The sequence below is a fragment of the Boleophthalmus pectinirostris genome, unplaced genomic scaffold, assembly GCF_026225935.1.
Source record: "Boleophthalmus pectinirostris isolate CB_2022bp ecotype Guang Dong unplaced genomic scaffold, ASM2622593v1 HiC_scaffold_22, whole genome shotgun sequence".
Classification (NCBI taxonomy): Eukaryota; Metazoa; Chordata; class Actinopteri; order Gobiiformes; family Gobiidae; genus Boleophthalmus; species Boleophthalmus pectinirostris.
The window spans coordinates 9856557-9872115 of NW_026571190.1; the positions used below are offsets into that span (position 1 = coordinate 9856557).

General features: G+C 37.5%; 3 protein-coding genes across 3 annotated transcripts; 2 read left to right on the plus strand and 1 right to left on the minus strand.

Moving 5' to 3' along the window:
- Nucleotides 1–632: 632 nt before the first annotated feature.
- tapt1b (transmembrane anterior posterior transformation 1b) lies at nt 633–9381 on the minus strand. Its single transcript, XM_020932914.2, has 14 exons — nt 8282–9381; nt 7059–7189; nt 6838–6956; nt 5963–6125; nt 5406–5541; nt 4618–4715; nt 4470–4539; nt 4293–4373; nt 4029–4138; nt 3513–3572; nt 3338–3406; nt 3163–3239; nt 2535–2707; nt 633–2461 (listed from the first exon to the last, which is right to left on the minus strand). The coding sequence occupies exons 1-14, from the start codon at nt 8457–8459 to the stop codon at nt 2211–2213; spliced, it is 1716 nt and encodes a 571-aa protein (XP_020788573.1). The 5' UTR covers nt 8460–9381; the 3' UTR covers nt 633–2210.
- Nucleotides 9084–10666, plus strand: clrn2 (clarin 2). The gene is made up of 3 exons (XM_020932915.2): nt 9084–9370; nt 10036–10215; nt 10297–10666. The coding sequence occupies exons 1-3, from the start codon at nt 9118–9120 to the stop codon at nt 10563–10565; spliced, it is 702 nt and encodes a 233-aa protein (XP_020788574.1). The 5' UTR covers nt 9084–9117; the 3' UTR covers nt 10566–10666.
- Nucleotides 10667–11748: 1082 nt separating this feature from the next.
- lap3 (leucine aminopeptidase 3) lies at nt 11749–15540 on the plus strand. Its single transcript, XM_055158332.1, has 15 exons — nt 11749–11835; nt 12226–12256; nt 12416–12518; nt 12601–12710; nt 12885–12939; nt 13005–13110; nt 13222–13381; nt 13699–13857; nt 13933–14091; nt 14384–14508; nt 14597–14685; nt 14776–14878; nt 14952–15031; nt 15110–15222; nt 15305–15540. The coding sequence occupies exons 3-15, from the start codon at nt 12429–12431 to the stop codon at nt 15489–15491; spliced, it is 1536 nt and encodes a 511-aa protein (XP_055014307.1). The 5' UTR covers nt 11749–11835; nt 12226–12256; nt 12416–12428; the 3' UTR covers nt 15492–15540.
- Nucleotides 15541–15559: the final 19 nt, after the last annotated feature.

Genomic DNA, 15559 nt, shown 5'->3' on the forward strand with positions numbered 1-15559 from the left:
TTACTCTTAAATAGCTCTCCACAGATCTGATTTGTGCTTTAGTCTGTAGAGATCACCTGTTTGTCTCTATGGAGAAGACCGATATAGGACTACTAATGAAATAATATCTACATGGAGATGGTGCACCCTCCACCTGAAAGGCTACCTTATAAATAATGTCAGCTGTCCAGCATAATTCAAATGTTTCTGCCTATACAATAAATATAGGTTTGCATGTAAATCATAATAGACTTATTGTATATAATTGCCTTAATCATTAGTGTAATTATAAAATTGCGTCTTCTGTATAACCCTAAATATGATATAAAAACTTAAACGTAAAAGCTAGGCAAGGTGTGCCAAATCCCCCTGTATCCAGGCAACCATTGCCTTTTCCATAATACTTAATTAAGTATTTTGTGTGTATAGTTAGTAATTTCCAAACAGTATTTCTTACAGCACTGTGTCATTATTTCTAAGAATTTGTTGGCAGACATCCCTCTGAATAGCTATTCAGGTTGCACAGTGGCCTGCTGTCTGCCCTGTGAACAGAAAGGGCAGTGACTCTTTGAATGAAACACTGGCTCTATTCTTGTAGTGACCCTCACACTAAGCACAACTCCAGTGTATCAGAAATAAAGATCCTGAAACAGTTAGAAAGCAAAATCTTTATTCTCCTGCTGCTGTGAAGGAGATGCATTTACACTCAGAAAAGGTAAACAACTGTCAATTTTTGATACGGATGTTATGATGTTTAAGTTCATTCCATTCAAGCACTTCAAATGATCACTCTCACACTCAAACACACTGCCAAGGACATTCTTCAAGTCAATAAAATCCAACCAAACATAAGTTGTAATCATAAGGCCGGAACAAAAAAACAAAACAAAAACAAAACAAGTGTCCTGGATAAAACTAAATGGAATAGTTTGTGACTGCATGTAAACAAATGCAATCAAAATCAAATACCAACTTATGAATATGAGGCAGTTCAATGTTGTCAAAAAGTAATTGATTCATACCCTTCAAAATAATTGCTACAAGCTTGTGTCAATTATTTAAAAACTATTAAATTTGGAAAGGCAAATGCAGAGATGCTTATAAACCAGTGGCCTTCTATCTCATAAAAGGACACCAGAAATATGGTTTTACAGGACTAAATCAATGAACAGCAACTAAAATCAATGTTTTTTCAACTAAAAAAAATAAAAAGGTCAAACAAGTTTTGGTCACTTTCACTAAATTACTGAATCATTAAATGTAAAACACTACACTCTGTTCAATAGTTTATGTTATGGGGTTAAATGAAAATGAAAAAGGAAAACAAATTCACAAAATATTGCATAATTAATGTCTTCTATGAATACGAATATGTTGTGGCAAAAACAAGTGCTTTGCTTAACATTTTCTCTTTAGCCTCATGACGAACACTGACGTCTACTATTCTCTGGGGTTTCCCTGGGCTATGTTTTGGGAGTCCATGAAAATAAAGAATTCCTTATTTTTAGTGTAGTAGACATTACAATAGTCAGGGGTCTATGGAAACAGATCTGTAAGGGGAACCCCTGCAAGATTCACTTCACATTTTGTTTTAGAACATTCTGACAGTGTTTACTGCGATAAACTACGCTCATATTCTTTCATTGATTTGACTTTATGAAATGCACCAGTCAGGCAGTATTTGTAGATCTGTGATGAATTCTGAGTTTACTTGGCAATAGAAATAAAAGGCATGGCAACATGTGTGAAACCAATAAAACATGCATTTACAGCTGCCATGTAAAGAATTTAACATCAGTAACTACAACTGCTCTCTGTACTGACTTCAATGGGCTGTTCAGTCCTGGAGAAGTTTCTTGAAAAAATATCAGAAATTTATTCTAAAAATCATTTCAAATAGAGGTTTTTATAAAAATTAAAAACTGACTGGTCTGCCCTTCATACAACACTTGTGACTGTGCTTGATTGTGCTTTCAAACACATTCTTGCACACACATTCTTGTGTCCACACTTTCACAGTCCCCTCCGCACTGCTATGACACTGCAGGATACAGCGCACAGAAGCCACGACCAAGTGTAGGACACATCTGGCGTATGGGCTTGCAGTGACAGCTTTATTCCTTGGCTGGTTTTGTCAGAAATAAATAAATAAATATTTGAGGGTCAGGTGCAAAAGTACAAGTCCAGCCTGACTGCGTGACCCATACTGTGATCCCTGATTCACACAGTGTTCAGTCTATTCGGTTGCCACATATGGTGAAGCGGTCGATCTCCAGTAAGTCTTTCTTTGGCGTTTTGGGTCTCATGTCTCCTTCTAGGCCTGTGTCCGTGTTGATGATTTTGTTCTCGTCATCTTCGTCGGGTGTAGTAAGGAATGTGTCTGAGTCACTTTTGGGGATGGTGGGAGTAGAGCTGTTGGCCATGTTGGACAGAGGCGGGCTGACGGAAGACAGTGTTATCCCTCCGCGGTCCACTGCAGCTTCTGAAAACAGAACGGTACAGGTCAGAACGTATCAAGCCAGTCCGAGTCATATTGATAAGAAAATGAAAGATACCCTGTTGTGGTAAAGTGTGAATGAGTTTGATTCGATGGGCTCTGGAGTTGGCTCTGCTTGAGGCTGCGGACGGTGGGGGGTCAGACAGTTTTTCTTCCATGTTGGCTTCTTTGACAAACACACAGGAAGTCCCCAGCAGCACAATGCTGTTCAGCACCTTCAGAGTGATCATCCTGCATATTTACATACAGACAGTCATATATATAGTTACAACAAACGTTCCGTTTAACCATCACTGTTAAATAATTTATTTTTTATTTTTTATGTGACAATACAAGAGGACTTGCTGCTTTACAAATTGACCAATGGAACACCATAAAATCATAATCCTTCATCATGAACATTGTCATGAATGTATCCATCAATCTGCCTAGGATCCAAAATTCTCCAATAATTTATGAAGATGTGAGTCTTGTGACATTAATCCAACCAAGCTGACTGACATGACAAAATCAAAACAAATAGTGTTTATGAAAAAAAACAAAAAACAAAGATTCACATGGGACTGAAAAACATCGATATAAGATATCAGGTCATATCAGATATGTATTATGTTCTACATTTCTTAAACATTCTATATCAGGAAAGCTTTTCTGGATTTATATGTGAAATGCTTATGTTTAATTACCCCAAATAGAAGAGTAGAACACACATAAAAGAGAGTGAACCCTGGATCTTCACCGAACTTGTTACCACCCGAATCAACTGAAAGAACAAACAGGACGTTTATAATTAGTATTAATATAAGAGTCACATTGTATTATACTGAGTGTAATTATTAGAAGTATGTAATTATTACTGACCAACAAAGCTAATGGAAGAGGAATGAAGCCCATTCTTCTGGACACAGAGTCACTGTAGTCAGTATAAGCCTGTGGACACATTCAAATACAAATTTAACAAGATTATCTTGTAATTTCATAGTGACACACAGAAGATGTGTATGAATACAATGGTTTGTAAGTTTATAAGACTCACATTTTTCTGGCGACTGCTCACAAGATCAAAAGCAAGGCTTGCCCGGTATTCACCATAGACCTGAGGATTGGAAAATACTATCAAGCTCGGTATAGGAATGAGTTTCAAAACAGATGCATGTAAAACGTATGCTTTACAACAAGCCAAAGTTTAACATTGGCCTATGTGGATTAAAATTGACCGGCAAGTGACATAAATCTATGTGTAAGCAAGGGTTGTGTGATTAGGTTTGACAAGATGGAGATAAAGGGGTTAATCCCTTCCTGTTCACCTGGTATCCCTTACATAACCATGAAGGTTTGAAAGAGTCGAGATGGACTTATCTCTGCAAATGTTAATATGATGTAATGAGCAAGAATAACATATTATATTATAACTAAAATAGATAAATAAAACAGGTAAGACAAATTATCCAAATCTGCCTTAGCAAGTAGAGTAAAATATGTTATTAATTAATAACCAGTTGTGCAGTTAAATAGGCAGAAAAAAAGTCTTAAATTTTTATATGTGACTTACATCTGCACTAATATCATTGAATTTGGTGATGAAGGCATGTTTGACTACATCCACAGCAACCTCAGAGGCTATAACCATGACCACATCAGGAAACAGCACCCACAAGTGGTCTGAACACAAACACAAAAATCATGTTAGTGCACCATTAGTACGTGTGTTAGACTGATATAATATATTATGAAGTGTAGATATTGATTTCATTTTGTATAGATATAGATTTTTTTTGTTTTTGTAGATATTGATTTTATTTTGTCCAGCATTTACCAGGGTTCCATGAAAACTGCTCCATGTTCCTCAGACATACAATGAGCAGAAGGATGTAATTGGTGAACCTTTCTTTTATATCTGTAAAAACAAATCAACACAACATCAGTAAACATTTTAACCTAGAATAATATCAGCAGGTATGCACACCAATTACATAATTCATTTTGTACTTACCGCTATTTGACATTTGGAAAAGATTGTTCTTTTCAAACTTCTTAAACACACTTCCTTTGATTTCCACAAACTGTAAAATTAGCACAACAATTACGGTTTATATTATAGTTACATTAACTGTTAGTTAAGTCTGCTTAATTCTACTTACGTTGTTGGACATCATAATGGTCAGTAGGGACTTGTTGTGAGAGTTGAAGGCTACATTGAGAGTGGTGGCCTGAACCATAATAAGAATGGCATGGAGAACTTGGGACATGTTGAGGAAACATTTATCTTAATCTGCTATGTCTGAATTACATAATACACATAAGATATGCGTCACTCCTGAACTAAATCACATAAGGAGAAGCCCATGACAAATACTGAAAAAGATCTTTCCACTGGCATCCATGTTTACGCAATACAAATAAACTCTTTGTTTGCTGGAATCAGTTCCAGTATACTGAAAGCAATGTGCATTTTTACACTTTGTACTTACCAAAACTATTTTGTCAGTGTTTTTGTCAATTATTCACATTACTGTGCATAAAGAAATAATTAATGCTCAATCTCACAGCCTTATTGTTAAAAACTGACTGATCTATCTCTCATCTTTCACAGTATAAATTTGGAGTGTCACCCATTGCAAATTTACTCTGTTTGTCTGTGTTTTAGAGCCATGTTCAGGGAGGCCATGTATGCATGCAGGTTTTCTAGAAAAACGAAAAATATTTTAACTCTGTTTTCACACTTCCCTTGAAAGATGTCTGTGAACATATATATATATATATATATATATATACATACATACATATTCTTTGAATGTTTTTCAGTTATTTTTAGACCTAGGTTAGGCAGCATCAAAACCGATGTAGACATGCCACCTAACTTGAGTCTGTCTACGCCTCCACCTGCCCTGATACCATCTGTATAGGGCATCACGTTAGTGAAGGATACAGACATAGAGCACAGCCATGAAGAAGTGTGGAATCACTCCTATGTGTGCCCTCTTCTTTTCCTTTGGCTCAGTCGCGGTCCAGTACAAAGCGTCCAATATGTCCTGGCCGAAGGAGGAGAACAGGCGATCTGCCACCTGACCATGACAAACAGCATTAATGAAAAACATCTACAGTTCTAGGCCAGGCACAAAAAGATCGCTTAACTGACTTAAATGACTTATTTGACTTATTGCTTAATATATGAAAGTTGGAACCATATTTTTAGGGCTTAATATTTATCATGTATCGATTTTCTTTGGATTAGTGGAGAGATTTTTGTTATTTTTGTAGTATTATAAGATTTGAGCACTAGAGAGTCAAATAAGTAACTTCTCTGACTGAAGTGTTTCATTCTATTATGAATGAAAAACTGTTAACTTGCTTTAGAGTTAGTGCATCAGTTGAATAGAGGAGTTTCAAGGGCATCATTTATTGTGATATTTTTATGAATATGTCACACTACAAAATTGGTTATAGTCCTAAATTCAAGTACCACTGTTTAACTTGTTTCCATACCTCTAACATGTTGTAAATGATGTAGAGCTTGATGACAGATTGGCCCCGTATGAGGTGGTACATCATGGCATAGTCCACGTAACTCATCATGGAGTAACACAGCACCATGATGAAGCCTTTGAGCACATCGCACACCTGGGCCGGCTGCAGCAAACGGGAACCACTGAGGAAAGCAGAAGAGACACAGAAAACATACTTTAAAACTAAGATTATGGTGGTTAAGTAAAAGTCTAATATAAAACAATATATGGTAAAGAGATGGGCCATATAAATAATTATCAATAATATCATTGCGAATGTTGTTTTGAAGATATGGAGTTAAACTAAAAAGTCCAAATGCTGCAAACTGATAGGTTAAATGGAACAAACATAGTACTTAGGCAACAAGTGATATTTCTGCACATTTGATTTTGATTGAATTTTACAGCTCTTTCACATATGTCCAATACTTCATCCTCCATCATCACATTTAAGGGCATTCTTTTGGACAGACAAAATATCTTCTGATTATCTAGGAAAAGTTTTAGAAATATTGTTTTTTGGTCATTACAACCAATCCCTAGTATTATACATACAAGGTTCTTTATATAACTTTTGTAGAAGGGGGACCACCACTATCTTCATGAAGATGTTTAAAGCACTAAAGCGGAATTATCTGTCTGGCATGATATGTGTAGCCAGGTTAGGTCACGAACCCTCCTCCAGAAGAGTTACATCATGCACCTTTAAGCCATCTTTACATATAAAATACTTTCAGATAATAAACTGGGAGGTCAATAGAAATGAAAAACATTTTGTTGATGTGATATGTTGCTAATAACTGCTTCTATGCTATTCTACAGAACCACTTCTTTGTCCATCACAGAACAACCTACCTGAGACCACAACACGGCACTGTGACTAGCCTTAAAAGTGCCAGGATCACTCTGAGGGGCAACAAGGTGAACACATAGAGAAAAGCATCCAGGCACAGGAAGAAGCCAAATGTCATCAGCTGAAAAAGATCAACAGTCGTCAAAAACAGTACTTACTGGAAAAAGAATGATTAAGTGAAAATTTAAAAAAATATATTAAATGAACAAGTCAGCATGGTTACCTTCTCCAGCTCCTTGGGGATGCGAAGGCAGGTGTAGACCTTCTCTCGTCGTTCAGTGTATTTCGCCTCATTGTGTTCGAGGAAGTAGCCTCTGGTCAGCTCAGTGGTAATGAACCTCAACAGAGAAAGGTCTAAAAGAAAAATTATATGTATAATTTTTAAAACACTGGACTGAACAAACATTTGGTCAGTGTGAGGACTACTGTGTAGATAGTGTCATTGTTTAACTTCATAGCAAGTTTTTCTGTTTTGTCTTAACATGTTATAACTAACTCCACATTGATTAAACATATAGTGGTTCTTTTATACCTAAATTCTACACATAATTTATGCAGGTTACATTTAACACATCACAGCTACTGAGCTACATGCAATCAAATGGATTTTGCGAAAACCACACATTTATTTTAGCAAGTGACCTCACAAATCTTACGTAAACTATCTAGTACATCTTATTTCTCCCCATACAAGTGAAATACTGAAGATTTCCTATACTAGAGCATGGGCTTGGTTAGGAGCTGATTTAGTTAAGTGAAATCTACACTTCAATAGTACAGATCATGTAATATTTGTTTTCTTTTGTTTATCTGTTTATTTACGTATTTATCAATAGCAAACAAGCTTTGGGTAAACAGGCCAAATGTTTCAGTGGCCATTCTGAACACCCAAACAAAAAAGCCCTCTTGAAGTTGACCCTTCAAAAGTCTGCTATGCAAACATTTACTTATTTGAGTAATTTTAACCACGTGGACAAACAGGTCGACTCAAAGTCGTTTTGTGCATAACAATTATAGGGAACAGCATGCTCCTCAAAAAGGAGGAGTGGTGATAGTAAGCAAGTAGTAATTCATATGGATGTTATGTAACTGCATTATTTTAATAGCTCAATGAACAGTGCGCAAAGAAGACTGCTTTGCTACAGTCGTTTGTCATTTTGTCAAATGTGTTAAAACACTACTACAAATAAAGGTCAAATAAATTAATTGGTAAAATGTCATGTCAGCTGAACGCCCCGTGTGCATACTTGGACAGGAGCCCAAGGCTGCACGGTGTACTAAATGGATAGGTATGTACTTGCGCAGTGGTTTAAGGTGACAGATTATAAAATACATGCTCTGTGTGTATGTATGGCTGTATCAAAAGAAGCTATTCAACAATCACAGGTATGGACTGTCAAATTAGCGGCAATAAACAGTGCATAGGGCAGGGTGGCTCGTATTTACCTGAGAGGTTGCGTTTCTTGGCTTTACTGTCGCCAATTTTGGTCTTAAAACCCAGAGTTTCCGTGGTGCCATCATCGACTTTGTTCGTGTCTGTTCTGGCATTCCTTCGGCTCCTCTCTCGGTCATCTTTATCCTTTTCTTTTTCCTCGCCCAGACTGGACGACAGCGAGTCGGCCATCTTCAGTCAGCTCTGCTGCCCGCGTCTGCGAGACTGCGTAATCACGTCATCACGCAACAGGGTTTGCTCCATTATCAGACAGCAGAGGGCGCTACACTCACCAAAGTGTTGGGTATATAATTATAAACAGACTCGAGACAACTTTTGTACAATGTTCCCAAAACGTACTCAATTGATTTACACCGAGTTTCACAATTTAAATTTAAGGCATCAAAAGCCTACTATCAGAATTAGTCTTACTATAGGTCTAGCTTTTAGACCTGTTAACTAGCACCGTGACCTTTTAGGTTGAAGTTGTCTATCTGTTGCTGTAATGAATTATAACACGGTTGAATTGTTTTACAATGAATGTCCAGTTCAAATGCCAACTGTAAAGGTTAATTCCATCCGTGCATTAGGAGAAGGCAGCGAGAGCTGGCTCACAGAGAAGGGATAGAGTTTCCCGGTAAGAGATCTCTGACTACCGTGGATTCGGTTTCTTCTCTGCTACATCTCTCACCACACGCACCATCTCATGAACAGAGACCATTGCTTTTTCCAAACCATGCTTTATTTTTGGGACTAAACTTCACGGTAAACTCATGGTGGTGGTGGAGCGCACATCGCGGTCGCTGCCCGGCGTCGTGTCTCTGTCTTCAGGGCACCATGGGCCCGTAAGATGCCTTCTCTGTGGAAACAGATCACATTCTCCGCGGCCTCGGTGCTCTGTGTGGGGTCGGTGGTCCTGTTGGTCGTGGCCTTGTCTACAGAGCGCTGGATCACTGGCCGGATTCTGTGTAAAACCGGCGCAGAGATAGTCAATGCTTCAAACCCTGAGATGGATCAGTTCATGGGACACATTTACTTCGGATTATTCCAAGGAGGAAAGACCAAGAACTGTGGGCTCGGGGATAGACGCTCCAAAATCTACAGTAAGCCATTGGCCAAACCCATAGACTGAATTAATTTAGTGTTCAGGCGAGCACAGTCTACTATGTTAAACTGCAAAAAACTGGAGCTTTAGTTATAGGATACATAAACGTCGTATAACCAAATAGCCTTTAGCCAATATAAATAATAGTGATCATTATTATAAATTGGCCATAAAAATGAAATTTTAGGCTACAATATAGGATTATTACCCCATCAGTAATGCCAGATGAAGTCATAATCTAAAATTCATAGAACTATTTGCACTGGAGCTGAATATGTAAAATGGAATGACATATGATATATAAACTTTTTTCTTATCTAAATATATATATTTTTTATACCACACACATTTGTTATTTCCTCTTACAGATCACTGACATGTGATATGTGCATGCTTGTGTTTCGTGTTCAAGTTCCACAGGTGTTGTGCTCAACTGAGAATTCTACTGAGATTTAGGGTGAATGTGATTTTTCTTAAGATTTTTATTTTTAACCTCTCCAGTTTACAGAGATTGCAAGAGATTCCTAAAGACACATAACTTGTATTTTGTTAATCCAAGTAAGAGCCATCTATACCACATGCGAGACAATATAGGCTATGGCTATTAAGATGCATGTCTATCCTGTAACGTACCCAAGTTTAACAAGTATAATTTTGTTTCAGTTTTCCCCAAACTTGTGCGGACACTCAACGGTGGACTGCACATCATGGTCATCCTCTTTCTGCTGGCAGCTATGGGCTTTGCTGTGGTCAGTTTATCCTTCAGTATTTACAATGCACGCAAGGTTCCCTATCAGAGTATCAAGGGCCACAAAGGACTCTACCTGTGGAACGTCATTGCAGGTATACTGAAATGACTGTAAGACAGGTGTAATAATTTTTTATTACTCCATACAACTCCAATTTCCCAATCTTTCTTTTCAGGTTTACTTGGGTCATTGGGAGTGCTTTGTTTCATTGCCGCGATGAGACACCACAGGCTTACAGAGCGAGTAGCCAACTACGAGGAAAAGCTCTTCGTCTTGGTGGTGATCTCTGATAGACTGGACTATTCCTTTTTCCTGGTTGTGACCAGTATAGTGACTCACATTGCTGCCTGTGGAGTAGTTGCCATGAGTCGTATCAAGCTGCCCAAACCTGAGGTGAAGAAACCCGAGGAGCCCACCATTGCTGCCCTAGATCTTCTCTATTAAACCTCAGCAGAATCTTACAGCATCTTTACTGGGAACACAACATTACGTACAGTTTGTGCTCAAATAGGTTGGGTTCACAGCATTCTATAATGAGCAAGATATTCTATATGATTAAGAGGAAGGACAGGTCAGCTTATATGGTGAAATTTGCTGTTTATTTGTCAGACTGCACATTTGTTGACCATGGAACAAAAACTGGCACAAAATTCAATGTTTTCTCAAATAAACATCTGGAGTTATGGCATTATCACATTGTAGAATGTGAACACAACCTATTATAATGGATTCAGAACCTTTTTTTTATTTTATTTAAATAATGTGATTTTAATCATACTTTAACCTCGATAGTTTTTACTTGAGGTGTTTTAGACTACACTGTTCACTTTTTAAAAATAGATACCTCACACATCTATTATTTTATTTATTTAATTTAATCATTATTCAATTTCACAATGAAGAGAGTAAACAAAAGGGTTGTATATTCTTGTACTTGCCAAACAAACATGCATCTCTTACATATGCAATACACACCAGTGGTTCTCAAAGGAAAAGGTACCACCACCTCTAAACCATGACTATTTTGTCTATTTTGTTTGTCTAGAACAAGGAAAAAACTTATTTAAAATTTAATTACATTCTAAGGAAGGAGCTTGCTTACCACCTGTGGTATTCGTACCACAGTCTGAGAATCACTGCAGTATGTAAATGTTATTGAATGCCTTTCTAATTACATTCTAAGACTATTTTTCATGACTTGGGTTGTCTGCATGCACACTAGAGATATAGTGAGCTTGCCTTGCACTTACTAAATGAAAATTTCCTAATCTCTATACTATTAATTTCCATGTACAGCAATAATTATAGTGTATATAAATGTATTTTAATCTCTAAATTAAGAAATAAATAAGAAATGATGTAAATATAAAAAAGTAAACAAAACAAAAAACTGTCACGCCAAGAGGCTATTTGTTTTTATTTTAACTTGTGCATTATGGATTATCCGGGGAAATGACTATTTTTGAAATACGCTGAAGGACATTTGTTACAAACACAAATCAATTTGATGTAGGGGCCAGAGTAAAGCATATGTAGAGATTTAACCACTAGATGGAGACAAACACACTCTTTTGAACCGTTAGATAAAGCAAGAGAGGTAGAGCGCTTCACGAGGTCTTGAAAGAGTAAAAAATAAAAGTATGGGTGCTCTACGAGGGTTAAGACAGTGGTCTTGGAACAGAAAATTACCCTTACAGGAAAATGTAAAAAATGGGTAAGGTAAAAATGATGATCTGGATTATTCCATGTTTCTCTGAAAGTTAACTTTTTGGGTGATTCTTTATTGTAAATGACATTTTTTGTACTTGTGATAGTCAATTGTCTATGTATTTCATATGTGATGGACACACCTACTTTCCTCCAACATGTCTTGTTGTTCTTGTTGTTTGGTGGGGCTCCTCATCACTTATATATTCCTCATGGTTGGCCAACCTTTTCTTGTTTTGGGGTTTGCTCGCTGTTTTTTTTCTGCTGTCATGTGATGTTGTCATGTGATTAATTGATTGTATTTATTGACACCCGGTGTGTCTTGTTTTTACTGCTTTGCCCTGACGAAAACCATCTTGCTGGTCGAAACGCGTTGGCGTCCCTTCATGTAATAAAGGACTTTAGTATACTCAGTCGGAGTACCTCAGGTTTGTACCATACCCATTTTGACATTTTCTTGTACGGGTAGTTTTCTGTTCTAAGACACTCTTTTAAACGTTGTTATTGGTGACGTAATAACTAGGCGACTGAGGTCCATTGGCTGCGTATGTGCGACCTCAAGACTTTATTTTACCACATTTTCTCAGGTTATTCACCAAAATGGCAATGCTTTTATTTAGACGAATATTGTCGGGGAGGAACTACTGCAGGAGATTTTCCACCTCTCATCCTGATTTCAATGATAGAAAGGTAAGTATTGAGCAAATGTGGTGGTATGCATGTACTTTTGAGCTATTGTGTTCTTTACATTTGTATTAATTCCGTACTTTAGGGTCTGGTGCTTGGTGTGTTTGAGAAGGAAGGAGAAGGCCATCACCTAACCGAGGCTGCAGAAGGATTTGACCAAAGTATATGTGGAAAACTTTCAGAGCTCCTTGAAATGTAAGCTTTAATGGTGTTATTATATATTGCGATAAACGATACTCTTGAAGAGCATTCTATCAGGATGGTAACCTTTTTGAACCATATTATAAATAAGTAAATCTGTTTACATACACCCCTTCATCCACATTGAATTAGCATCAATAAATCTGTTTTACACAATTATTTGTTTAGATCCGGTCCTTCACTCAAGAAAGGCAAAAGCAGATTGTTCTATGGACTTCATGAGGTAATTAACTTACAGTGATCTTTAACCTACTATTAAGCATTTATTGATATTTATTTGTGCTCCAGGACTTTCCATGTGTTGCTGTAGTTGGCCTGGGCAAGGCTAACGCCGGTGTGTGTGGAGCTGAGAACTGGGACACCAGCAAAGAAAACATCCGAGCAGCTGTATCTAGTAAGTTTCAAACTCGCGCTACCATTTCTCAATATTTAACACCAACCAAAAGATGCCCATTTGAAGTGTGTCAGAGTGCTGTTGCAGAATAACTAGTTGTTATGCGTCCAGGTGGTTGCAGGTTACTACAGGACTTGGAGGTAAACCATGTTGAGGTGGATGGCTGCGGTGATGCCCAGTCTGCAGCTGAAGGTGCCGTTTTGGGTTTGTTTAGCTATGACCAACTGAAAACAAAGAAGAAGACAAAAGTAATAACACAGCTTCATGGAAGGTAAAAATATAGTTCTTAGGATTTGAGGAAAATATCTAATTATTTTTATTTTTTACAGCAATTCTTTAATGTGGATACATTTTAAAATAACTTTCAATTTTAAATACTTTTTTGTATTTACTACATTACTTTATTTTGCAGATTTGTCAGAACCAGCAGTGCTTACTCAGATATAACATGGCAGTTCAATAATCTGTCAATACTTGATATATCGCATAATGATCATTTTTAGTGTGCATGTAAACATCACTACGGATATATAAATGATAAACATGTACAAATGTAGGGTATTTTTTTGCTTTGCTTATTTTTTTTAGCACTGACTCTACTGGATGGGCAAAAGGAGTTGTGTATGCAGAAGGCCAAAACCTGGCAAGGCTACTTATGGAAGCTCCTGCCAATCACATTACTCCCACAGCTTTTGCAAATATAATTGAAGAGAAAATATCTAATGCACAAGTCACTATTTATAAGAGGTTTGAGGCAATCTTTTTCCATCAATTAATCTTTAATGTGATAATGTAAAATGTTAATCAAAGCTGGTTTGATAGGTCCAAAAGGTGGATAGAACAGCAGCAGATGGGTGCTTTTCTGAGCGTGGCTAGAGGTTCAGAGGAACCACCTCTTTTCTTGGAGCTCCACTACAATGGGTCACCTGACAGCACACAGCCTCCACTGTTGTTGGTTGGCAAGGGTGTCACTTTTGACAGGTAGAACACAGCAATAGTTTTTCATTTGAAAACTTGATTATTTATAGCTAAGTAGGCCTTTTTTTATTAGAGAAAGATTAGATTTTTTTTCACTTTTACAATATTGATCGACAATACATAAAACTTTGTTAAATATAACATTTTATAAAATTAAACTATTAATTTTTAAAGCCTTCATTCTATGTGGCAATTTCATTTAAAAGAATTGCTAGTTATATTAAAATTCTAAATGTATATCGCACATTGTATTTAACTATGTTTGAGTGACTTTTTTTTTTTTTGTGTGTGGCAGTGGTGGCATTTCTCTGAAGCCCTCAGCGTCTATGGATGCCATGAGAGCAGATATGGGAGGGGCAGCCACTGTCTGTGCCTCCGTGGTTACAGCAGCAGCTCTTGAACTGCCAGTCAACTTGATTGGTAAACTTAGTCCAAGTTCTGTGTGCGCCAAGCATATAAATTAACTAAAAACTGTGATAGACACAGTTCATTCTTTAATTTCCTTTAGGCTTGGCTCCCTTGTGCGAGAATATGCCCAGTGGAAAGGCTACCAAACCTGGGGATGTAGTCAAAGCCAAGAATGGAAAGACTGTTCAGGTGAAGGCATAAATATTTCATTCCTGTAGTTAGACTTTGCACCTTAAGGTGTTGATTGAAATATACAGTACTTAAGTGGTTTTGTTCCAGGTTGACAACACTGATGCTGAAGGCAGACTCATTCTTGCTGATGCCCTGTGTTATGGACACACATTCAATCCCAGGGCTGTTGTAAATGTTGCCACGCTTACTGGTGATGTGTTTATTTAAACAAGCCAAAATATAAATAATGCTGGTTTCACATCTAATGCTGTCCCAGTTTACAGGTGCTATGGATGTAGCTCTTGGCTCAGCAGCCACAGGGGTCTTCACAAACTCTGACTGGCTGTGGGAGCAGCTACATAAGGTACTGTAAGGTTTTTTTGTGTGTCATTGTATGTGTCGCCTCCAGTCTTCTGCTCTGACCTCTGGTGTGTGTCTGTAGGCCAGTGTTGTGACTGGTGACAGAGTGTGGAGGATGCCTCTGTTCCAGCACTACACCAAACAAGTGACTGACAGTCAGCTGGCTGACCTGAACAACATCGGCAAGTACAGCAAGTATGTATCTCATACTCAGTGACTGTCAACTATAGAGATGTCAGTGTCTGATAGCTCTAATATTCTTATCACATTGCTTCAGGTCTGGAGGAGCATGCACAGCTGCTGCCTTTCTGAGAGAGTTTGTCACTCTTCCACATTGGGCTCATCTGGATATTGCCGGTGTGATGAGTAATAAAGATGAGGTTCCATATTTAAGAAAAGGAATGTCTGGAAGGCCAACACGGACTTTAGTTGAGTTTGCAGCTGGGTTGGCTAAGAGTTGTTAATTTTGTAAACTGATTTGTTCTTGGAGGTAATAAACTTTGAGAAACTTGAGCAGGTTCATTGATTGTAT